At 40.9% G+C, this 26,195-nt stretch overlaps 1 protein-coding gene across 9 annotated transcripts in view; it reads right to left on the bottom strand.

Annotated features, from left to right (window-relative positions):
• The window catches only part of LOC117964337 (neogenin-like), a 161,981-nt gene that overhangs the window by 21,614 nt on the left and 114,172 nt on the right, over positions 1-26,195 (bottom strand). For 6 of the 9 annotated variants that reach the window (XM_058994986.1, XM_058994985.1, XM_058994978.1 and 3 more), the window contains exons 8-13: positions 11,181-11,400; positions 10,231-10,385; positions 8,019-8,167; positions 6,063-6,201; positions 4,405-4,454; positions 1,777-1,921 (exon numbers count right to left, since the gene is read on the bottom strand). In XM_058994986.1, coding sequence (XP_058850969.1) covers positions 1,777-1,921; positions 4,405-4,454; positions 6,063-6,201; positions 8,019-8,167; positions 10,231-10,385; positions 11,181-11,400 — 858 coding nt within the window. The remainder of the gene's footprint in view (positions 1-1,776; positions 1,922-4,404; positions 4,455-6,062; positions 6,202-8,018; positions 8,168-10,230; positions 10,386-11,180; positions 11,401-26,195) is intronic. The other 3 variants (XM_058994987.1, XM_058994982.1, XM_058994984.1) reach the window with 1 other exon arrangement.

Below are 26,195 nucleotides of genomic sequence, written 5' to 3'. Positions count from 1 at the left end.
CCAGATGGGTGGAAAGAAAGTGTAAAGGAAGTCTGGAAAACTACAGAAGAATGACAAGGGGATGTTGTTTTGAGAGGTCGGATAAGCCTTGGTTATTACTGCTTTAAGAAAGCTGGTAGAAGCTAACTGTGCGGGGTCTTTCACAGAGCGTATTTCACACAGGTTTAACCACCCAAGTGTCAGGCTCCTGCTGGGAACACAAGAAGAACGACACAGGCTTTCATCCTCCGGGCACCAACAACAGAAGGCAGCCTTTTGTTCTGGTGACAGTAGAGTATTATTCGCATTTCCATGTAGAAGCCCCTGCTGGGAGAAGTGGAAGCAGCAGTAGCAGGCTTCTCCACAGCTGAACAGAGCTGAACTTCCTCCTCTCCTAGCATTGTATCCAAGAAAAAACTCCACTCTCTTACCATGGGGTCTTAACAGTAAACAGAAAATCTGAAGGAGGGGGCGAGGCTCTTTCTTGGATACGACACCAGTCAAGTGACGTTCAGCTGAAGATTTACCACAAGCTCAAATACTGTGTATGGAATGCAATGGTGATGGAGAGGCTCAAGTCATTGTGCTTTAGTCCACTTCCATATTTGCTCATATTACTAAGTCGACAGAGTAAAGTCTGTAGTTTCAGATGCAGTGATTGTTTTGCATTATTCACAAGAAGCTGGTTGTGATTATATTGAATTATTAACAAGAAGCTGGTCGGCTGTTGTTTTTAACTTTCCATATTGCCTGCTCCAAAGCGTTCTCTCACCAGTGAAAACTAGACATTTCATCTGAAGCGCTTATGTAAATCACATTTATAATGTAATCTTGCTTATAAAAATGACCCTGTAAGAAAACAGAATAATAAAAGAATCTGAATTAAGTAGATTAGCTGTATATTTCAAACGCTTTGATACAACACAGCTGAGCCTGTCACCGGCTGTCAAGAGGATCCCTCTTCAACTCCCTCTCAACATTAATTGAAAACAACTTTGACAGAACAATCAATTAAATAGCATAAATCCAACCGCAGCAAATTCACCTTGCTGAAATTGGCACAGACGCTCGTGCGGCATTGTATTTTAGGTCAGTATTCCTCAACATTAAGTATAAATGCTAAATGGAAATACAAATCCTAAGCCCTGTACTTTGTCACCTTTAATGGAAAACATACTGTTTAATGGGGGTCATGAATTGGCTGTCGCACTGTTTTAAAACGGTTCTTCCTATAAAATGTAACACAGTTAAAAGCTTGTCTGTGACTTTGTGCTGCCTGCATTCAGGACCAATTATCTCACAATCTTCAAGAGTCTTCACAAAACACTCAGCACTGCTTTGATATTGAAGTGTCACTCTCTTCCACAACGTCATTTTCCCTATAACACTCACACTGGCAGATACAGTACCTTACCTGAAATACATTTCACAAAATGAAATTTAACATGACATGCGCAAATAGTAAAGCAATAGGCCCTTGGCTCCTTCAAATGAAGACTGTCTGTTGCACAATGCCCACATTGTCTGCACACCAAAAGTTAAATGGTGTTCATCACTTCAGGAGAACGTTTTTCAGCAATAATCTGTGTAACGGGATGGCAAGAATGAATGAGTACCTACTGAAATGATTACAACCCATCAACACTTCAAGGACTAACCAGGGCATATCGGCAGCACCCACGAAGACGAATGAGATGCTGAACACACTTGAGAAATAGGCCTGTGCCGCACCAGAAGTAATGCTAGCCGCTTGTCAGGCATCAGTAGAAACAGCACACTGCACAGCCAAGAACTCACCGTCTATAAGCTGGAAGAGCTGCGTGCCGCCCGTGCTCTCCGCTGCCTCGCTCTTCCGCAGCCCTTTCCGATAGCGGATCTTGTAGCCTGTGATCTGCCCATTGTGGGTGCCAGGTGGTGGGGGCTGCCACTGGACCATGATGCTCTGGAGGAAGAAACAGACAGATGCATTGGCGCCATGTCAGCCATGGTTCTATACATAATGCTAAAAGCAGCGGTGCCTGAATATCATGACAGTATCACTGGTGTGGTTTAAAAAGAGCATTTCTGAAGGTTTTCATCAATACAAGAAGATATATGAGACCTACAGATAAGTCCTGTAAATAATATTATTTAAGAACCGCAACAGTATTTTTTTCCACAAAAAGGACCTTTGCTTCAAGAGCTGCCACAAATGATTTCCATAAGTGAGGCACCTGTGTTAATGATCTTAAATTTGAGCCCTGTACGTAACTGTAGACTGCATTTGTGCTGGCATTGTTTTTTTTTTTTTATTTTAAGTCTGTGTGTTCTTTAAAAGGAATGAATCATTTCTTTCCCCTTGCGATATATTCAGGAAAACTATAGGATTATTCTCAATCTGCTTTTTCCTGGTTAATTATACTACATTGATCAAATAACCATCTACAGATTCTGCCAAATGAACCTCAAATCACACAGTAACAGAGCAGCTGCCTTGTGTTTAATTCAAAGTTCATTATCACTGACTGGCTCAACGTCCTGCCAAATGTTAAGAATTACACTGAATATTTAACCTTGAATAAAATGTTTACCAACAGCCACTTTAGATTTTCTTAACACATATGGATGTATAATTATATAATAAATCTCTCCTCCCGCAGTGCATCTATGACGTAATTGACCTAAAGTACCTCCCCACTGCTTGTTTCTTTATTGCGCTGGTCATTTATCTCATAATTCCAGCTTCAGACATTGATCTTTATTCCTATAATATAATCAGTAAGACAAAGATCCTCATCTGGGGAAAATGCAATCCCCATTTTCCATTAATGTCTGGCTCCCTGTGCTAAAGCAGAGGTTACAGGTGACATTTATAACCACTGACTGCTGTAGTGGAAGCAGGACCTTAACTCTATCCCTGCTGCCAACACTACCTTTACAGAATGTAAAACTGAAAAACAGGTCTGAGGAAGGCTAGACTGGGATGGAACAAATTTAACAATGGATACAGTATGTATATTCCTATGTGTGTTTCATTCTGGGGTTGTCAGGGCCAATGCAACTCCTGCCAAGATCGACAGCTTGGCAAAGCCAGGAACCTCCCCTGGCTGCATGACTCGTTCTGCACACCACGCGGTACTGCCTTTACAAGGAGAGTCACTTAGGGACCATGTAGCAAAATACCTTTAATGCTCTTGACCTATCTGTACATGACCTATCTCTCTCTCATTAGAAGAGTTGCAGTTTGGGTGAGAAACAGTCAGAAATGAAACATCAAAAGTGTGTTCTTTTAAACCTCAGAATTGTGCCACACGTCCTATGTGTGGGATGGCATCTGTACAAAGAGATTGTTACACACATCTGTAACTCATTGTTTCCATGAACATTTGATGATCAATGCAATAAAACACGACAGGAGGACAGAGCAGCTGAAAAACATGTTGTTATTTACAGTACAGCACACTTTATTAGGGTAACATATTGCTCTAATATTAGATATGTGTGTGTGTGTGTGTGTGTGTGTGTGTGTGTGTGTGTGTGTGTGTGTGTGTGATATTGAGGAGCATTGAGAGACCCATAAAGTGGTGCAGGACTAAATCCATTAATAATAAATAACATTGCCGGTATTGCTGTGTCTCAAACAAGCACACGCTGCAGGGCAATAAGAGAAATGGAGGTCATTCCAGTCCTGCAGGCAAACTAACTAACACAGTAATCCTAGAGCAGCAGAGAGGGTAATTAACATAACAGCGGTTTCACTGTCTGAGCCAGGGGAGCCTTGAAAAATGAAATCTTCATTTAGAGTGATCAATTAGTTGATTTTCATTACTCTTTTTTTTCAAATTGTTGCTTAACTCCATATAGGTTCTCTACTTTAAAATATGCATTTCATTGATTTTTTTTCTTAACACAAGGGAAGCAGAACTCAACGGTTGCGCTAATGAAAAGAACATATATCTGATATCCAGACGCACTGCACAGAAAGTCACTGAGCACAACGTTCTTGTCCATATCCACCCCCTCTCCAAGGATAGAAGAAACACATTCAACATTCAAACTCTATTATCCAAACCATGGAACCAGGAGATGTTTCTATTATCAGCACAAAACGTTGGTCTACTTGACTTAGATTCTTATACTTTTACCTTAGAAATCTGATCGAGTGTTTTAAAGTTATGTATGTTTGTATTATCGAATTGTTCGGATTTGAATTAGACTGTAAAACTGTTAATAAGACAAAAAGCCCCTTTACCTTTAAATAGATAAAGTATTGGACAGTAAATAGCAGGAATAGCGGGCTGGTTAGCACATTTTCTAGGATAACAGGGCAGAATAGCTTCTCATCACAAATGCCCTGGTCAAATAAAACAGCTTTGCACATTTTCATGAATTTCTGAAGTCTGCATAGCCTAGATTAGCAAACACAAGGGCAGGACTAGTGCTTACCTTGGAATTGCGCACTTCCAGTGTTAAGTTTTGAGGAGGAGCACTGGGAACTGAGAAAAAAAGAAAAAGAAAAAAGCTGTTTTAGTGCCGGAGAGAAAGAGCTTTCAATCTCTAACTGTCACATTCATAGCAAAGCTACTACATTTTAGATTGAATTATCCGAAGCAGCAAGCTGTTGGTTTGGTTTACTACGTTAAGATACACTGTCTTAGATACATTACCTCAGCAAGTGTTCTGGATTGCCCCTGGCTACTCAAGTTAAAAAGCTTTGTATCAAAGTGTCTTGTAAGCATTCAGTAAGAAGTTGAGTTGAAAGCACTGCCTGTGCCACTTGGGTATCTCATTTTCATTTCATTTGCCTTTTTATTTTTATGAGGGCTCATCAATATGGAATGATCTCAAGTTTGCACTTAGACCAATAATTATTTCTGAATTATAGCAAATGGTTCCTGATTGGCAATATCATTAACAGTTTTATATACATTATAAACACCGTAATTGAAATCAATAATGATTTATAGAACCCTTTCTCTGAAGCTTTCCAGATAAGCAATCGATTCTTTTTAATCTGTTTTAAATGAGCAAAAAACCAAAAGTGGTGGCAGAGAGCCACAGTTTTCCCTTTCATTGCCCTTCTGCAATTTCTATACTTAATAAAGCTTCTTTGAGTGATAGCACATTTAGAGTACCCAATTATTTTACTCCCGATTTTCTCCCTGATTTAGAGCGTAGTTATGGTCACTCACTGCAGCAATCCCCCACAACAGCTCGGAGGAACTGAAGGTCAATGGGCCTCCTCCGATCCCACGACCAAGCCAATCACCTCTTTACACCCATAAAGGACAAAGGTCAGACCCCCCTGGCCAATATGGAGGAGAAACAGCCCATACCAGTGTTGCCTTCCTAGTATGCAGAAGTTCCAGAGCCATTCCAATGCTCCCTCTGGAATGCCCAGTGAAGACCAGTGACTTCACACAGCCAGGACATGAACCTGCACTCCCCGGACTGTACCTGACACACCATGCAGCTTTTAGCAGGCGAGCCACTCGGATACTAAAGCGGGAATGTTTTTTTTTTATTTTATTCAAAAATACGTAATTGGGGGCACCCGAGTGGCGCATCCGGTAAAGGCACTCCGTCCAGAGTGCTGGATGCGCCCTATAGCTTGGAGATCGCCAGTTCGAATCCAAGCTATGCCACTGCCAACCGTGGATGGGAGTTCCCAGGGGGCGGCGCACAATTGGCCAAGTGCTGCCCAGGCGAGGTAGGGGTTAGGTCGGCTGGGGAGTCCTTGGCTCACTGCACACCAGCGACCCCTGTTGCTGCCCGGACGCCTGCAGGCCGTCAGAACTGCGTGGTCCCCGGACGCTGTAGGTTCTGGATATGGCTGCACGGCAGGCTTACAGGGTGAAAAAAAGCAGACGGCTGACAGCACTCGTTTCAGAGGACGTGAGTGCTCGTCAACGTCTCTCCCGAGTTAGTTCGGGGGTTGCAGCGGTGAGCCGGGTTGAATAATAACTCCAGATTGGGAGAAAATTGGAAAAATGAATACAAATAAGCAAGAACTACACTGGAACAGGATACAACTTATTTTCAGTATATGCACCTCCTACAAGTCGCGAGCCCTGTGTTTAACACACGGAATTCAATACACTCACCATCCGAAAAAGTCCTGGCCACTACGTCTTCTGTGGACACACCCAGTCCATGTTTGTTATATGCCACCACTCGGAAGCTGTAGTCTGTGTATTTCTTCAGCCCGTTGATGGTATAGGAAAGTCCTCCTACATCTACATCCTGAAAAAAACGAGACACACACTGGTTACCAAAAAGCATAGAGAAGTACTTTTGGTACATACAAAGAAATCACTTAAATCCACACAAGGCAGCAGTGAGAGCTTGGAAAGGTGTGAATGGGCCGAAACTGAAATGCTGTTAATAGCACAATTCATGCCAGAGCACCTCAAAGTGCACATTTTCAAAATACCGTATTCCTTGAATTCCTTTTAATTCAAGATGCTCTTTAACCATTTTTTGCTTCTCAAAAAGAGCCTGCGTCTTAAATCTGAGTACAGTGTAATGATGTGTGTATTAAAATCGGCAACAAAACACGTGACTACCCGAGTACACAAACAGCAACATGGCTGACTGCCGAGAAAAAGACAACAAAGGTGTCTGCCAGAATACAAGCAGCACAAACGTGACACTGCTGAGAAAAATCAAACTTCCTGAGGAATTCCAAGAGAAACGTGTACAATTTCAGCATTTCTAACACACAGTGCCAGCTTGGACAGATTGCTGATCAGACCCCCGTATTTTTCAACATGCCAAGCAACAGTGCAGTGCTGTTGTGGTTGCTGGGTTCCATGTTGCCTGATGCTGTGGAGTGTTGCGTCGTGCTTGCTGTTGCCAGGATGTGTGATCCCGTAAGTGAGTGGTGGTGTGTGTACAGCAGAGACGCCATCTTAAGTATTATACAGTGCGCAGCACAATAAACAAGCTCTGTGGTTAATCTACAACAACACTGTTTCGTGTCAGTTTTGTACGGTACAACAGCGTAATTGAGGTTGTGTCTTTGTAAATGCATATTTACTTGATGTTTTATTTTTTCCTCAAAACGAAGGTGGTTAATTTGGACTGCGTCTTAAATTGAGGGTGTCTTAAATTCGAAGGAATACGGTACTTTTACATGAGAACACATGCATGTACCTGCAGGTTCACCACAACGAGTGTTAACTGACAATGAAGCCCTAGTCAAATAACAACCCAAGTCACAAAGCTGGAATGGTAACCTGCCAGTGACCTGCATTACAGAGTGAATCTTCAGTGTCCCCACCTCCCATGGTTCAGGACAATCCTAAATAAGGAGTCATTCTAGGAATACTTCCTCTGTGGACCCACTGTCAAGAAATATCTTTAAATAATAAATAAACTCACCACTGAATGGTTCTGCACAGTGAATACCACACCTTGCTAAGCTCTCACGCAGTCAATTACTCACTGTATTAGAGGTATGTCTTTTTTCTCTAGGGACACGCAGCATCATTTGTTCTAAATTTTCCCTGACATTTTATCTACCATCATATTAAAAGCTCTTTAAAGCTACGAAGCTGCTTGTCTCTCTGAGATACCCACTCGATACACATTAACATAGGAGGGGAGAGATGGGGGACGCAATTAACTGATGCATGTCGTGGGGTCTCTGGTTCAAATGCAGACACATTTAGACTTTAAATAAACCAACCTACACAGCTCCATATATTCACATATTCAGAGATATACATCCATAATTCAACTGAAGTATATATAGTAACCCTAAAACAGCACTATTTAAACCTAGGGCTCAGCTTTGAGGACCCAGGGTAGCAGTTTTCAAACACCCACCTCAACCAAATACAGCACAGCATCATCCGGCGAGCATCATTCTCTGCCCAGACTACACTGACAACACACTTAAATCTTAGGCATCTTTGAAATCACAAGCGAACACGTAGTACCAATAATAAAAAAAAAACCTGTTCGCAATTTAGACCATTTTGGCGACAATGTTGTTAAAATGTAACATGTTAATCCAGTTTGTGCAGCTCCCCTCCTGCTCAAACGCTGTCTGTTACCTGCTCGTTCCCCAGTCCCTTCTCCATGTAGTACAGCTTGTAGTTCTGGATCTCTCCCTTGCCCAACAGGGGCATCTCCCAGCTCACAGTGATGGAGGTTGGAGATGTGGCGAGCGCTCGCAGATTGGGGGAAGGACCAGGGACCTGGACTGGAAGGGGTGGAAAAACAAACAGGGTTAAACAAGCATACAACAATCACTTACTATACCCCCATTGCTTTCTCTTGTATACCTTTAAATGAGTTGAAGGGCTGTCTCAACGTTTTAAGAATGTAAGCAAATACGAGGTGGCCTCTTAAATACCGCCAGTATTTAAATATTACAGTTGGGGAAAAAGTCTCCAAAAGTAGCACAGACAGAGGGCTAAACTACAGGACACTCTATTGAAACACATAGTCTATCTGGATTTTAGTATGCTGAAGGCATGATATAATCAACTGCAGTATGCTTGCTGACAATGACTGATGGAGAGCATCCACAATATTACAGCTGTATCTATGCTGAATACAGCTCGACACAGAATCCCTTTAAAACAAAGCAGTGGTACCCCAACCCCCCAACCCCCCAACCGCCGGCACGTCCGCCACAAACAGCTGCAATCTGGATGATTGTGCTTGGGTTAAAGAAGAATTTACTTCAAGTATTTTTTAATTAGATCTGGTTAGCAGAACAGAGAGAATTGAAAAACAGGTTTATGGTGCCTAACAGTTGTTTACTTTATTTAGATCTGAATCATTAGTTTCAATTAGCAGCCCTGGAGTGTGCTAACAGACTCACACTGCACCAGGGACCGGGTCAAATAAAAACTGTTAGCAAGCAAACTTTAACTTTCTTTCTTTTTATGACAAGGTGGTTTTGTACCTTTACATTTTGGAAACAAAAGGATAGAGATTGACGGGAGAGGTGGGACCTGATTAGTACCATTATGTATAATAATAATAATAATAATAATAATAATAATAATAATAATCATCATCATCTAACAAACTGTTTCCAGTTTCAAGTGGTGTACGTGTATTGGTTGATTGCCCATTCATTGTTATTACCATTTTATTTATTTTTAAAGTATTATTTTGTTTAGTATTTCCATTGTATAATCCATAACTATTAAACAGTTGATTGTGCTCAATTTAGAAATGCTAAAAGAAATGTAATAAATGCAATGGCAATTGTTTCGACACTGAATGTATGAAGTTTTCTGCAGCATTTCTAAGTGTAGCATTTGCATTTTGTATTTGTTTATTATAATTTCTTTAGAATTGCATCAGTACTGCTATTAAATCATATTTATTTAATATTTCCAAATATATTCTACTATTTATGATTTAGCTTAATCTAACGAAGCATATAATAAACGATGGAATGGCTCAAACTGCAATGTAAGTTATATTTCAAGTCTGGCAAGTCCTCTGCAGAGCTATTTGGAAAGGGCTGCTGTTGACAGTCTGGGTCCTGCGTCTCTCCGCAGCAGCAGGTGGCCGAGGAACCAGGTCAGCTATTTAGCCCTCATCCATAATCCTGGAGAGCTGGAATATGGAGCCAGGCAGGAGCGCTGGTGTTGTGACATTTCCTGTGAGACAGAGACACCTGCTGGCAGAAACTACTAACCAGCGCGTGGAGCCATTGCCAAGAACAGAGGAATCACAGAGCCCTCAGAAACACAGGCTTACCGAGGGGAGAAACCAGTCATCACAAGCAAGATGATGCAGGAAGACCTAATCATGTATCAAACAAATCGAAGAATGCCGCTGAATGGTTTTACATGCAGCGAAGGAAATACGACTTGGATTGCACTGCAGTTTGAGACATTCCACAATGGATTATGGATCTTCCCCTCGCCTTTTTATGATGTTTGCAATCATTGCGAGTGGTCATGGACTCCGTTACTCCAGCATTGAGTTGTTTTCTCTATACAACATTCATTTTTTACACCTTTATGTAAGGGCCCCACGTCCTTCCATGCGCACCCATCCACATTCCAGCACCTAGCGATGCTTTGCATGCCAATACCCAGTAGTTTAATTGCAAAGTCCATGCAAAGTTTCCTTTATTTAACATGACTGGTTCCAAAAATATAGCTTTCTAGATTAACTCATGAATAAGCAGGTCTCAAGAATATCGTTTTATCATAATTAGATCCTATATAAAAATATGCACCATTTGTATGAGTGCCACCACCTGTACGTACACATGTTACACGTCCGAGACCTTACCTTCAAGCTGCGTGGCCACCTTGAGAGGGGTGGAGCTCTCTCCTGGCCCGTTCCTGTTGTGTGCCACCACTCGGAACACGTACTTGGTTTCAGGCATGAGGTTCTGGATGGTCACCTGCAGCTCTCCTGGCCGGCTGGTGTTCTCAATCCGCTCCCTAGCAGCATGGAAGACAAGAGTCAATAAGAACTGCAATAAGAACCCAATACGTTCTGTCATTATTTTGTAGGTCTCACGATTTCCTATATGAAAGGCACACATTGTGGTAAAAGTGAGTTAGATTTATTAATGGTCATTTATTTGAAGCTGAAGAAAACATAAAATCGATCACTCCTTGCAGATTCTTCAATGTTACAACTTCCGGTCAACTGTGAGGTGTCGCGTGAAGGAATGCAGTCGACATTGTGATTACAGCAGTCATAGGAAAAGACCTTGTGGCAGTGCTAGAGCGTGTCAATGCATGAAGCTTCTGGAAGTTTGAGTTCTTTTACAGGAAATAAAAGGCAAAAATAAAGCTCAGGAAGGAGTCAATCTAAAAAAAAAACCACATTCCGATTTGTTTTTCCTACAGGAATGTACTCCTAGAACTAGTGTCGGCTGCGTTCCTTTAAGATGGGAACTCTATCTTAGAAAGACTGCTTTCTGCAATTGCTTGGTTCAACAATAGCCAAAAGAAAAGTACCATTCAAAATCAAATACATTTAACAATGTGTGCATCTTTCATATAAACGCGAGATCTACAAAGTGACGGTAATGGATCACCTATACCTATTAAAACACTCACTAGCGCTACATTGAGAAATACTAAAAGAAATAAGTTCAGTGGCAAACTACAAGTATTTTTTAAAACACTGAACTATTTTTTAAATAGTACAATACACATTAGATAAGATTTACTGGAATGATTTTGTCTTTCTCTTTGTACTCTAATAGTCCTGGCTTTGCCCCTCACCTGGTGGCGCCCTCCTGGCTGTAGTAGACAGAGTAGTTGATGTTGTCTCCGTGTGGCTCCGCGGGCAGGCGCCAGGTGAGCTTGATGAAGCGTGTGGATACCAGCGATGCCACCACATCCCGGGGGGCCGAGGGGGTGGGTCCGGGGCTGCCCGCTGGTGCTACATGGTCAGTAGTGGCACTGGTCAGTGAGGTGGGAGGGGGTGCTGGAATGGCAACATCTTGGCAAGTGCAAAGGGAAGGGCACGGGAGGGAGGAGGCAATACAACAGCAGGGCAGGTAGGAAGGGTGAGAAAACAAGAAAAGCAAAAGAAAAAAAGGAACAAAAAAGAAACCACGGAAATAAATAAAAAGTCACAAAAACACAATGGCAAATGAATGTAAACATAAAAAAGACCATTAAACTGAAGGCTAGCATGCAAGCCCACTAAAAAAAAATACTAATGGGAGAAGGACGCATCACTACGGGGCAAGCAAATCATTCACTGGTATGGATGTTGTATGAACAGTTTGATTACGGCTTTTTTTTTTTTTCAATTTGCATTGTATTCTGTGCTGGTGAAAGGTTGCAGGATTGACAGCAAAGGAGACTGAAATCCTCAGACTTCACTAGCCTTCTTTCAAGCCCTGGTGCAGCTATAAATGTGCCCAGAGAGCTCTTAACTCTAGTCCTTCTAGCACTTTGTTTCAACCAGTTCATCTCTGTCCCTTGTAAATGTGCTTTGTAGTCTGCTCTATACAAAGGAATCATTGTAGCTTCACTAGCTTCAGTCTCGGACATCGTCTGTGAGTGCTGAAGGCAGGGTCAACAATACTGGTCTTAAAGAGCTCAATGTTTGGGGTACACGAGCACCCACTCCTCACTGTCTTAAAAGGAATGCCAACTAAGGTTTTAGACCGCTGTCTCCAAGTATTTAATTGGAGCTCGACAGATAGCCGATTCCTAAATCGTCTTCCTGTGCTGTAGGTCACACTGTCTGATAGTCTATTAGAGTAAATGTTACCTAAAACACAGGACGATTTTAGACACAAGTAAACAATAGCAATGTTTAATCTATCATTTTGTATTTAAGACAAATCTTAGCACAAGAATGTTTGTCTCACTGATAATTTTGCTCCACGTAAGGTAAGAAAGTCTTTTAAAGTTCAACACTCTAGTCTTTATTTTGTTGACAAGCCAAAGCTTTATTTCAATGAAAATTAAAATAAAATAAAACATTCTGTAATATAAATAAAGCTTGTTTCTGGGGAAACAAATCTCTCCGGGCAGGACAGTTTCACTTATTAGAATAAACTATTTTGTTAGAAATTTTAACAAATCATTTACAAAAAAAATGTATTTAAAATAAGAAATGTATTTAAGAAGCGAGTTTAGTTTTTCAATTGCCCTGGATAACAAAAAATGGTTGAAACAAAGACCTATTGGGAGTATTTAAGAATAGAGCTTGAGAACCATGATAAGGAAAATTCAGCCACCTTGCTCGTCAACCCCTGGCCTCTCTAAGACACAGGGGCCCGATCCAGGCGGTGGTGGTTTTTTATGTGGACCCTGACCCACAGAGAACTGGGCTGAGATCCACCAGAGCTTGCTTCACATGGGCCATTCCTGACCAGCCGACTGATGGATATGACTGTCATGATGGCCACGGCTGGAGCAGAGATGGACCCAGAGGTGAAAAGGCTCTGAACACCAATGTACTGAGCTGCCCAGCTCCCTTGCAACTCATTTATAAAACATTCAACTCCTTAAACAACATTCCCACCCTCCCAAAAGAACAAAAGAAAAAAAAATATTGGAGAATTACATTATCTTTGGGGGTCTGTGACTTAGACAGGTATCTCTGTACCGTGCCAATAACATTTACTGTATACAGCATCCTTCATGTGTAAATATCCTTTATAAACCAAAAACAGCTCAACAGGCAATTAACTGGGAATGGACACAAGGACTTGTTAGTTTTGATTCTCCCATTACAAATGCACCGCAGGCATCACAAAACTGCTCTGAACGATCTGCATGCAGTTCTTTCAACCCCCATCTCTGCTTATGACTGCTATACAAATTTAGAGTTTGATAAAAGTGCTGCATTTTCAGTGTCAAAGGCTAGGCGCAGGGGAGACATATGTATGGAGAAAAAAAGAATAAAAGGAAAAAAGCTGCTCCTCATACTGAAGCTTTTGACATCTCCTCTGCTCTGACAAGTTTGTTCTTTCCAGCACTGTTGGCTTGCCTCGTCAGGCCAAGCCTAAAGTGTTTGGGCAAGGACTTCCCTCACTGAAGATTTTTCACTTGTTTTTGGAGAACAAATCGAAGGCCTTTCTCGGGACGAACACAAAATCAAGAGGGTGCGTGCAGCGAGACTCACTCGAGCCTCTAAAATGAAATCCACCCTCGGCTATAGGAGACCACTGTGCTCAGGCTGGAGATTCAACAGTAAGCACATAGCACTGGGGCTTCAAAAAGCTCACTCCAGCAAAAAAAGATCTTAGCAATACCCTAGTGTTGAGGCTTTTGGCTTTATGAAGGAAGCATTTCAGCAGGTCTATTCTGAATGCCAGTTTACCTACTGTGTAAAAGGGAGTGGCAGTGCTATAGTATGCTCTGGCTCACAGGGCAATTCGAGAAAATGTCTTATAAAGTTTACAAGTAGACAGACAACACTGTGTACGCAAGTTATGGGCAATGAGTGCAACAGAGGCCTTCCATGCAAAGTATCCAGACAGGCCAAGCCCAGTCACATGACAGTAACCTGTGTAGCTGAGGCGTTCTGAGCCTGTGCCAGGCCAGTGGCAGAGCTGAATGCACTCTGCTGGTCTACCAATAACTCTGCAGTATTTATATAGCATCCACATTTCTGTAATTTCATCCCTTCATCTTTCGGTTGAATAACTAGATTTGTTAGAAACCGCAGTAAACTGGATTTAAAACAAATTTGTGAAAGAAACCACGTTTCAAAAGAACCTCCATTGGCCACCCTCCATATAACGTCATATTCTGATGCTCTGAATAACTTGCGGTAAAGAATGTCCTAACCAAGCTTCCTCATAATTAGATAAACAGACATGAGTGCAGAGAGGAGTAAACCCTTTAAAAGGGATATGCATGTGTGTCAAACAGACAGACAGGCTGGCAGACAGCTTACATATTACCAGATTCTCATCCACCTACTTGTGATAACGAATGTCCCTAGCAAGTCCTATCTCAATTAGACAAGAGGTCCTCTAGATACTGTGTGTGTAAAACTCTGAAGTGTTACACAGGCACGTACTGTACGCCCGTCTCTGAGGAAATCTCCAGCCAGGGATAAGAAGCTCTAAGTAGCAACAGGAGCACGTCTTATCAGTCGTGTAAAATACATGTACTGCGCTTGAAGGATTTGGAGAATGCATTGTGAATTCTACATGAGTTTTTACAGGGGTTAACCAGGCACCTGCAGAGCTGCTTAGCTTAATTGACCCTCAGCTTCCTGACTACATGAAAATCTCTCATTTTAAAAATGTTCACCTGAAGACATACAATGCTGTCTTTCCAACCGATTCTCTCCAGTGCTAATCATACAGTGTGTGGGATTATTCAGTACTTAATCGTGAGACTTCACAAGGTTTCTTCATAATTCTTTGTGTTTTTTTAAAAGGCAGGAGCTGAATATAAAACTTTTCTTCAGAGTGTATTTAGACAGCTGGCAGCAGATTTAGTAGTTTTACTCCATCTGGTTTTATCCAAAGTTCAATTTTAAAATGACACACAGAAAACAATCCACTGACAGAAATTCAAAGGAGCGTCTAAATATAAACTTATATGAACTAAAAACGATTTATAATAAGCAGCTGATCCTGTCTCTTATGGTACAGGAAGTGTTTCTTCTCATGGAATACTAATTAAGGCATTAAGCAAAACATGCAGCTACTTGACTTACTGCAATCTTCTAACATTGTTTTCAGTTTCTTAAACAAGTGCAATTAGAGACCATAAAATAATCAAAGGAATGAACACAAAACACAGTTCCAAAATATTCAATTCCAGACCATAATATACACCGACAACCACTTTATCTCTACTCTCGGTAAAGCACTGCAGCACGTTATTTAAAATTCAAGCTCAATATGATGCCTATGATTCATTGTTTTTATTCAACGTGCCCATGTGCTCTGCAGTAATAAAACTTAAATCAGTAACAAGGGGCTTCTGAGGTGGGATATCCTGAGGAAAGAGCTTAGAAATCTGCACCACCCAGCTATAAAACTAGGATTGTATGGTGGTGCAAACAGGAGGAAGGACTGGGGCATAATAATGGGTTTACCCCAGGAAACCCCTGCCTAAATAAAGCATTCCGTCTCCCAGTGGAAACAGCAGTGGTATGTTCCTGTTGGGAATACAGTGAAACCTCAATATAAAGGCCAGGGGCAAACAAAATATATATAAAAAGCAGTTGATGTTATTAGGGGTCTAATTTAACAGAGGCTTGCTACATATAGGACAGCACAAGGTGGCCTTAACACTGAAGGTGACTTTAGCACCCTATAGCTTGGAGATCGCTAGTTCGAATCCAGGCTATGCCACTGCCGACCGTGGACAGGACTTCCCAGTGGGTGGCGCACAACTGGCCAAGCGCTGCCCAGGCGGGGAGGGTTTAGGTCAGTTGGGGAATCCTTGGCGACCCCTGTGGCTGGCCGGTCACCTGCAGGCCTGCCTGTGTGCAACTCCAAACTGCTTGGTCCTCCGACGCTGTAGTTCTGTAATGGCTTCACGGCAGGCCTGCAGCGCAAAAAACAAGCGCACGGCTGACGGCACACGTTTGTGAGGATGTGAGTGCTCGTCTTCGTCTCTCCCGAGTTAGTGCAGGAGCTGCAGCAGTGAGCCGGGTTGAATAATTGGGCATTCCAAACTGGGAGAAAATCGGGGGTAAAATAACTGGCGATTCCAAATTTAAAAGAAAAAAAGAAGCAATGTGGGAATGTAATAGGAATCTAACTGTGAAGTGGTCTTTTTATTGAGGTGTTCTTAAAGTGCAGTTTTTCTGCACTTTAAGAGAAATTCTCCAAATAAGGCGACTGCATCTACTGTGTCCATACCCTCAAACCGTTACGCAGCACAATCCACCATCTCAACAAACACACTAGAGGTATCTGTCTCTCTACATCTAGTTTGTTGTCAATCCATTTTACTGAATGTTATCAAATGTTACTCAGGCTAAAATGATGGGCCTTCAAAACAAACAAGAAAAAAGAATGACCATCAAGAATACTGTGGCATTTCACCACCAAGGTTATTTTGAACCTGGAACTAATCTAAAAATGTAGCTGTTCGGTCATTTTACCAAAAAGAAAAGCTCATTGCAGTTCTAAAGATTACTTTGATGACAGTCTTAAGACATAAAGGGTTTGCTGTTAGATTTATAAAGTCTGAAACCAGCGTAAAAACATTACTGAACAAGAAGTGGAAAGCTGCATGCATAATTCACCGTTTCATACTGCTAGTCGTGTGTTTAGAGAAATCATTTAATAGCACCTCTATTAGGAAAAAATGCCTTAATCTTAAACCTAGTGTACCTTTTCAATCACATAACACCTACACTCTGGAAAGTGTCATCTAATACTACTGAACCCTGGCTGTCTGCGTCATTAAACTGAATGGAAACAGCCTTGTATTGTAACACCCACTTCTTTACGATGGTAAAGTGTACGTTATATAGACAAATACTGATAGCATCTCATACTGTGTGAGGAACGCCTGTATGTTGATTTATTTAGAGCCAAAGCAAGGAGTGCAGTCTGCCTGCTGGGTATAAATCACACACGGGATAAGATCGCCGCCTTGGAGCTCTTCTGAAATCGCTTTGTGCTGGAGTTCTCAGTTTCCATGCTGCTGCCTTCAGCTTTGCACATACTTGTGTTACATAAAGAATCTGTTTGAAGTAGCTATCCAAAATGACAGCTTTTGAACATCTCCCGTTTGCTTGACCAAGCAGCCCACAGAGCTGTTCTCCGAGGGTGCATTGGTTTGAAGATACTGCTCCACATGATACGTGCAGTACTGTGCTGTGATAGAGGACTGGAGATCGGGATGACCATACGCACTACAGTTGTAGCCATGAGCTCCTGTGCCAGTACACTGCGTCACGAATGATGTCAGTGTGATGCTGCGGTTGGTTAAATCGGTCATTGCATCTTTTGGACATTACAAATCACATATACAAATGAGCAGCTTATCAAAATTCCAGTACATCTTATACTATGTGTTCCTGCCCTGTACAGAACATACAATCCGAAAGTTAAAAAACACTTTGTTTGCGAGTCCAGTGTTCGTTTTCGTGATTTATAATAAGCCAAACAAATCGCTTTGTGGTTCTCTTGCTCAAACAGCACAAGACACACAGTAAGAGAACCCCAACACGCGACACAAACTTGAAGTACATATTTCTAATGTTAATAAACAGATTCTAAAACCTTGATTAGATTTTTTGGAAGACTACAGATATTTCCTCTCTGGCAATAGTGGACTAAAACAATGTGATAAAGTTTACAAATTTAAATGAAATTAGCAAAAACTGATACCATTTCAAGTTATTTGAAAATAGGAACTAAGAAATGCAATTAAAACTGTACTATGCTGAAAAAGGAGTATATACTTCCTATAGCTGAAAGCTCCCTCAGTGTGCATGCTGTACTCCGTCTGACATTCAAAACAGCAGCGCAACAAATCAATTCCTAGGAAATATCACTTAAAAGAGAGGCTTCCTGTGGCTTTCAAATGCACTTGTGCCATGAGCTGGAAAAGTGCAGAACAATGTGCACAGCGAGTGGAAGCACTCATTGGAACCCAGCGCACGTCTCAGCCTTGCTGTTAGAATGGAGTGCGCAGCGGAGCTGCACTCTCCTAATGAGGAATTATCCTAACATTGCACTCAATGCTAATGAGGGAATGCATTTGTCATTCTGAATCTTTAAACAGAGATTAAGGAGAGAACGAAGAAGTAAGCAAAACACAATGGGCTGAGATGACTCTATATAACTCATATAACACTAACACCCCTTCTGAGCTAGAATTGTGACAATAAGCACATTGACCTCATCACAAGCTCACCAATATCCTGACAATATAAATATCAATACACAGAAGCGCTTACATGGCAAATATAGGTACTGCACGGATTACAGTAGTGTTCATTAAAACAAAACCTAATTAAAAGCATGAGATAGCTGTAAACATATGCACGGCAGTGTTCTGTATTGAACTACAGTACTTTATATCTGGAACACTTTAATAGTGTGCAATTTATTTAGAAGGAAACCTTCTAATCTTATGCTTTTATTTTCTTATGCTGATATTAAGCGGGGTTGAAATCAGTTGATACTTTTATGTAATTTGTTTTAGTGCAATACAAAGCTGTCTGTTTAACATACCATAGTACCGATAAAGGATAACTTCACCTGCTTTATACGGTCACTCGGACAGCTGTAGGAACCCACAGCAAATAGAAGCAGGTGATCCCCTTCTATGTCAAAACTCCATATAAAATGAAGTGGGATGTCAGGTGAAGCCCAGTTATCCTGCCACAACAAGGCAAGTTCACTTCTTGAAAAGCAGGTATAGGACCTACAGTAATCTCCACAAAATCTGGTCTGTAGCACAGAACGTGGGTTCCTAATACCCTGGCTGGATGTGAACTTGGGAGCTCACAACTAGTTGTGTTTGTAGTAGGGGTCGCACTGAACGGTCGACCTCAGAAACTGGTAGTCGACTAATCGCACGTCATGTGAAGTCATTGTAAAGCGCGCAGCTTCAGATGGACGGAAGTGGAGTTCGAATCCATGAAGATAAATGACATTTTATAACATTAATAAATCATTTCCAGGCAGCTTTACAATGTAGTGCACAAACAGCAGTGTTACGAAACGGTGCTTTCACAAACGGAGCACCAAACATGATCAAATGCATGATTTATTATTACAGTCAACCTGTTTGACTATTGGAACGCAACTGTCAAATAAGTCGTTGATTAATCCTTAACTGCTTCAACACAAACCCAAGCTGTTTCTTGCAGTTAATACATTATTTTTCAAACTAAATACCATGGAAACAAACTTAGCATTGGTGCAACAGAATGAAAATTAGGCTTATAGTGTTGGCTGTGAAAATGAAAATAAAGTCCAGAAAACCAACAGCAAAATGACTGCGAAAGCCGTTCTGTTAATACGTTTCAGAACACTTTCGTTTGCTTGTTTGTTCAACACCAACATTAACAATGTATCTCTACTCCTAACCTAGACAAAGAAGAATACAAGTCATATTTATGGAAAGGAAACAGCCACTAGGGGGTTAGCTTTCCTTATCATCGTTTTCCTTCCCATTCCCAAACCTCAGTATCATACCTTTCAAATATGTCCTTGTGGCAATGTGCTCCGCCTCTGTGTGCATTTCTGTGTTGTATGTTGCGTGTGGTGTGTTAATGTTGGTGTATAGTCATTGGTACACAGGATATAAACAGGTCTGTGTTTCACGTGTGATTTAAAATGTATAATTGTATTTAGGCACGGGATTGCACATCACTTCACGTGCATTTAAAGTATGTAATATGTGAGCACGAGGTTGCACATAATTAATTCACGTGCTGAATAATTAATTAGTAATTGAATCCCAGCACAACAGGATATATAGGTGCACGTTTCATTCACTCTGGGTTGTGTGTTCAGGGCGAAAGAACGGGAGTGAGGAGAAAAGAGAAAGAGAGCAATTGCTACGTGGTCTGTTTATTTTGGCCGCAAGTGCCGCGTCCTGTGTTTTGTGTTTGTTAAAACCTTTTATTTTCCCGTAAATAATAAACCGGCGCAAGCAAACGCCTTCATCATTTCATTTCATCTGTCTGTGTATTCATTTCCTGGTTCTGACGTCACCACTCAGCCAGCCGTGTGACAGTCCTCAACAGTCTTAAAAAGACTGACCCTCTTTGCTTCAGTTGGAAGGATTTATAGGCTTTTGATGCCATGGTAACCACACGTTTATTTCTCTTTAAATCCAATGTCTTTGTGATGTTATTCACTATATAGCTAATGATGGAACAATCTACTGTTCCTTTCTATTTGTCTTTTCCTAAAACCACAAACTTTAGGTCATCCATGGTGTGTCTGTTCCTTGTAATGTGCTGAACTATTGGTTCATTTACTTTTTTGTTTCTTATATTTGATAGGTGGTTCTGTATTTTTTTTTTTTTTATATATAATGATGTACCGGTCTCTTCTACATATTTCATTTTATATTACATTGCTTCTAAAGTTTCTTGCCTGAGAACACTGGTTTTACATCCATGCAAAATAAAATGGTATTTCTCTGGAAGTTTAACCTTTATATTATTAATCCTTTTCAGAAAATGAGCTGTATCTTTAACATAGCTAGGTACGCTTTCAACATGTGGCTGCAGCTGCCTTTCAGCTATTTCCACAAAAACATATGTTGGGTTATCAATTGTGCTAAATCATTCGCATTGGGTGTTTTTGTTTGTGCATTACATTATATAAGAGGGAACTTCCCAATGTTTTGGTATGTTTGTCAGGGACGTGTGTGTGTGTGTGTGTGTGTGTGTGTGTGTGTGTGTCTCTGTCCGTCTGTCTGTCTGTCTGTCTGTCTGTCTATACTGTATACACACACACACACACACAAACAGTATATTCTCATTGCCATCTAAAACAGGGCATTATCTTATCTGTTTAGAGATATACAAAGACACTTGGAAGTAATAACAGTATTAGAACACATTTACTGCATGTCAGTTTGTGTTTGCTATCCATATCTAGATTGCTTTGCTTGGAAGACAGCAAGCCATTACTTTCACAGTGGGAAAATGACAAACAGAAACCAGAAAGGCGCTGCATATCTAACTTTCATAACAGGAATAATAAAACGTCAATCCAAGTTGTTTGTGAGCACCTTCGATGTAGGAAACCCTCAATCTCCCGGCCGCTGACATGAGCCAGGGCCCTCACTCACCCGGCTGACGCAAGAGACTTCACCCCTCGAAAAAACAGGAGAGAGGGGAGGCCTGCTGCAGGAAGGAAAAGGAGGAAAGCTTGATTGCCGCAGAGCAGGGCTGTCCCGTCACAAGCACCCTATAATTAACTTGAAATGAGCTCTGCCCACAAGCCTCGGGGCTCTATAAATCACAACGATCATCAAAACAATAATAACTACAAAAACGTGCTTGTTGCATGACCCACATTACAGGTCCTCACAGCACATAATCATATCCACGTCCAGTTTCATCAAATGTCTGCAGAAAACAAACATGTCAATTACATTTTGTTGAACATCATGTAAATCAAAGAAACTACAAAATGATATTGGACAAGTCTACCAGAAGCCTTAATAGTAGTACAGTATATCATGTTCGATTTCGAAATGTCACATTTTTCCATTTTTGTCAGTTTTAGGAAAAAAGAAAAAAGTATATGGAAAACTACAAAGCAGTATATAATTCAATAAGTTAACGTAACATTATTCAGCAGGTGTCATTCGACTTTATGAAGCAAAGTTAGTTAATTCTATAGGGCGATGCAAAACTTTTGGCCATAGCTAAAGGTGGTTATCAGGCAGGACTGAGGCATAAGAAGATCAAATGCTGGGATTCAAACTCATGTTTCTTTGTCCCTTTGCTCTAAAAGCTAGACCACGTGGTATGCAGATATTCCCTTGAAACTGGTGTCGCCTGCACATTTTTATAAAAGCATTACATGAAAACTAATAAAACACCAAGGAAAATATGCTGAGTCGCGAGACTCAAACAGATGTACTTTAACATCGTTTTGTAGAACACTCAGCTCTGCTGCAAAGATTGTTTAAAGAAAATGAAAAAAATAGGAGAGGTAGGCGACCAAGACTGGTAATATTGGGGAAATTCAACCAATATTAAAAACGCAAGACCTGAACAAATTATTTAGAAGTTTCTTTTTTTTCATTATTTGTTTTGATGCCCTTGTTTGGTTTCTCAGCTTCTGGCCGGGCTATTTTAATCTTCACGTCTATTTCAATTTCATCATTTTAAAAGATGAAAGCTGAGCAGCTATCCACAGGACACTCTCGTGAACGTATCCAATGAGGGCTTCGGGGTCTATCCGGCATAAATGAAACAGGACTGGCTTATCAACTTCTCAGCATGCTGTATGGGGGTGCAGACCTTGGGTTGAGCCCCAATCAAGTCTCCATCTGGCGTGCAAATGTTTAATGAATATGTCACACTTGTCAAAAACAAACAGAGTGAGCGGTGACCATCGGTGTCCCGACTAACATTACCTCCATAGCAGCTTAACCTCCAACCACCCCTCTTTGGAAAGAAATATCAGGAGACTGTAAATAGCAGTGTGCAAATAGCTTCTATCCCCACCTCTCAGCAAGGGGACAGGGCCTATTCAGAAACAGCCAAGCATGCTCAAATAGGTTTAACCGGATAAGCTTATCTTTAAATAAAACTGTCAAAATTCAGCCATGCTTTTCGAACCGTTGTTAACATACAATTATTTCTGTCTGGTATGAACACCAACCGGTGTATCAAATTTACAGCCATTCTGAATTTGTTTAACATGAAATCATGGTCTGTTCACTTTACTTTAAGATGCACTGAAGACAAATTGAGTAGTAACCATCTTATGGTGCACTAAATTTAAAAATAACAAAAAATATTCAATAAACCTTAAAAGGGATAGGCTATACTATAAGAATTGGTAACATGTATATTTATTTTTTTCTTATCCCACAATGTTTTCTTAATCCTCATGCATTACTGTTTCAGCACTCACATTTAATGAAATCCACAGCATATTTCACCTGTGGGGCAGTCGCTGAGCAAGCCTGAGCATACATTTACATACAATTCCAAGAGAAATTTAAGAAGGGTGAGTCGGCATCACTGATAATAATGTGGCATGCCTGGAATTATTATTACTACCATTATGACAACTATTTATGTCAGTTCTGTCTTATTTTTCGCAAAACCCATTGTGATGCCTTGGCATGATAAACTGCTATCTAAACCTATGTCGTTTTTGTAGTGATATCTATTCCAGTCCCATCACTGTCTGCCTCTGATTGACGCAGTGCTCACAGCAACCCGTCAGTAACTTCCTGGCCCCCAGGTGTGTGGGGGGCGCTGCTCAGCAGTGTGTCCAGGAAAAGGAAGCCTGGCCTGGCTGGAGCCATCACATCCAAGCCACTCATTTTCCAATAAGGCATCATGCTGCTTATCTGAAGGAAGGGAGGGAGACAGGGCATAGAGTGGTGGCGGTGGGGTTGGTTTTTAAACTTCCGAATGGACCTCATCCAACAGGGAACTCCCTGGATATTCATTTGACAGGCAAACAGCCAACCCATACCTGTTAAAAGGCCATCCATCAAAATGACAGATGCTCTCGATGTATCTACTCAGGGGACACCAAGATATTTAGTGAACAAAGGGTCAGAGGGGAGTAAAATGGGCAATAAGAGTATTTTGTAAATGTGCCTCTGCAATTGTTGCTGAATAGTTGCAAACAGCTCTCATATAGCTTATATAGGTCTAGTGGATCAAATTAAACTTCACACGACCATTAACATCACAGAACCAATACATCTGCCTGCATTGCAATGGTTTTCTAATTGTACTCATTTTTTACTTATTTGTGTTACTTATTCATTCTATTCATTAGGGAATATCCTATGGAAATCATTTATTGGTTTGTTTGTTTTTTAAACTCAATATGCAGTACACACAAACATGACAATCAAGAGCAAAGAGCTTCCGAGATGTATTATTTGTGCTTCCAAGATTAAAAAGCTTTCTTCTTTTGAACAGAACTACCCGCTGCAATCTGTCAGTTGTGTTTTTATGTAAATCACAAACTGCCACTGTAATCAAGCAGTATTTTTCACTGGTGTCAGAATCTGTCACATTCGACACCTTGATAGCTTCAACTGCGCAAGAAATTCCACAATCATGCTTTTTTCTAGAAAGTGGCTTTTGTGCTCCTGTAATTCACAAAACAATTTGACATCAAACTCCAAAAATGACAGCATACAGTATATACCACTGAGTTCCCTGCATGTATCGTGAGTTATAACCGTACTGTTAAGCATGGGTAATTAGGATATTCTTTTGGTACATTGCATGTTTAAACAAACCAGAAACTCTTATTCCATCAACATCTTCCAAGTAAATCTGTTCATTCAAACATGTCTTTCTTTCTATCAAGCCTTAGAAAATTTAAATACCAGAAAGTTTGCATCTATATGAAAACAGAAGCTGTTAATCCTTTCACGCAACACAACAGACTCTAAAAGCAAAACTTTTTCTGAAAGGAAAACAAAACGCCAATTACAAAACTTCAAGTAAAAAAAAAAAAAAAAAATTAAGCCTATTTAGAAGCCCATACATTTCAATGTATGGGTTCTTTATTTCTGGTAACTTTCTTGTTTTTCCATTCTGCAAAAAGCGTGATAATGCCTAAATACAGAAACAGAGTTGCACGCTTATCAACCCCCAGACACTTAATGAGAAAGTACAAGAACATAATATAAAAAAACATGATAATGAACACTTTAAATAAAAAGGATTGAGAATATACCCCCATAGGTATTATGTTGGAGATTAAAACCATTACTTCAAGAACTGAAATGCAATTACTCTTGCTGGATGTGAACCACGTAGAGAGCAGTGTCCTGAAGCAAGGACATTTCCACTGCTACACCCAAGCTCTTCCATTGTATTTTTTAAGGCACAGATTGCTTGCTGGTTCCTTAAATCCACAGATCAATTCCAAGAATGCTAATATGCCCCCAGCAGGACAGGCCTGGGAGAAACAGAGCAAAGCAGAGAGCTCTAGGCATGACAGTGGGGAGGGAGTGATACGTTGGTTGATGGAAGCTGGATCCTGGCCTTGGCAATGAGGTTGGGCAGGGGGTATGGGCGTGGCACGCTGGCAGGGCCAGCCGCACAAGACCGGGTCTATCTGCAGGGTTCCAGCCCCCAGGCTCGGCTCTGCCCTTCAGAAGGCCCAATCGGACAGGTGGCGGCGATCGGAGGGGAGAGGAGCCAGATGGCACAGCCCGGCTCTCCGACAGGAGGGATAAAGACTCCAACACGGACGCATGCCCCATAATCAAATTGAATTGGTTTGTTAGAAATTAACTGGCTTCATCTGAACACCTCCAAGCACAATGTTTACTGGGTGGAAAGATGTTCAAACTGGGCCCCAGTCTGTTCAGTCTGTTTTAAATAGATTCTTTCTATACACTTGTCACATCCGCATATATACAGGAAATCCACTTGACCGAGGTAGTTCTAGCTGGATTTCATTTTCTGTAGTAAATGAAACGCTCACAGTTGTACAGTGTGTCTGAGATATACCAGGGGCCTGCCCTGTGCCGTAAGGAACACCAAGCAGTATTTCTGTCACTGACGGGCACCCCTGGAAATATTTCAAATGGTATGTAAATAACAGATACAAAACAAGACTAATACTCTATAAATGCATACCTCAAACATGTTATATATTGAGAATCCATTATTTAAAACATCCATTTTATGCCAAGCATCTGACCTTTAATTCACTGGGATTAAGAATCATGTTATCCTGCAATACAATGATACAGTACAGTCTGGATAAACAGACGTCATAAAGACTCCATTGACAGCATAGCAACCGCAGCCTGTTGCCAGGTAGAATGACTGATTCGGTTGAAGTCAAACTCAGAGGGGAAGACCCTTGTTGAATTTCTTTATTAAAAACCAGGATTAAAATGACCAAAACTCTAATCATACACAGTAATAGATACAGGACATTTTATACTGGTTAGTATAACAATTACCCACACTTCCAGTATTTTTGCATACACTACGTGCACTACAGTTATTTCAATAAACACCAGAAAGGTCTATAAACAAATTGTTTATACAGTTAATTGTTTATACAGGTCAGCAAGAAGTCCTCTTAAAAATGTACGGTCTGTCACAAGTATGTTTTCTTTATAAAAATTGGCCAATTTAATTCAAGG

The sequence above is a fragment of the Acipenser ruthenus genome, chromosome 21, assembly GCF_902713425.1.
Source record: "Acipenser ruthenus chromosome 21, fAciRut3.2 maternal haplotype, whole genome shotgun sequence".
Lineage (NCBI taxonomy): Eukaryota > Metazoa > Chordata > Actinopteri > Acipenseriformes > Acipenseridae > Acipenser > Acipenser ruthenus.
The sequence above is the reverse complement of the archived record's forward strand: the minus strand, read 5'-3'. Positions and strand labels throughout refer to the sequence as shown.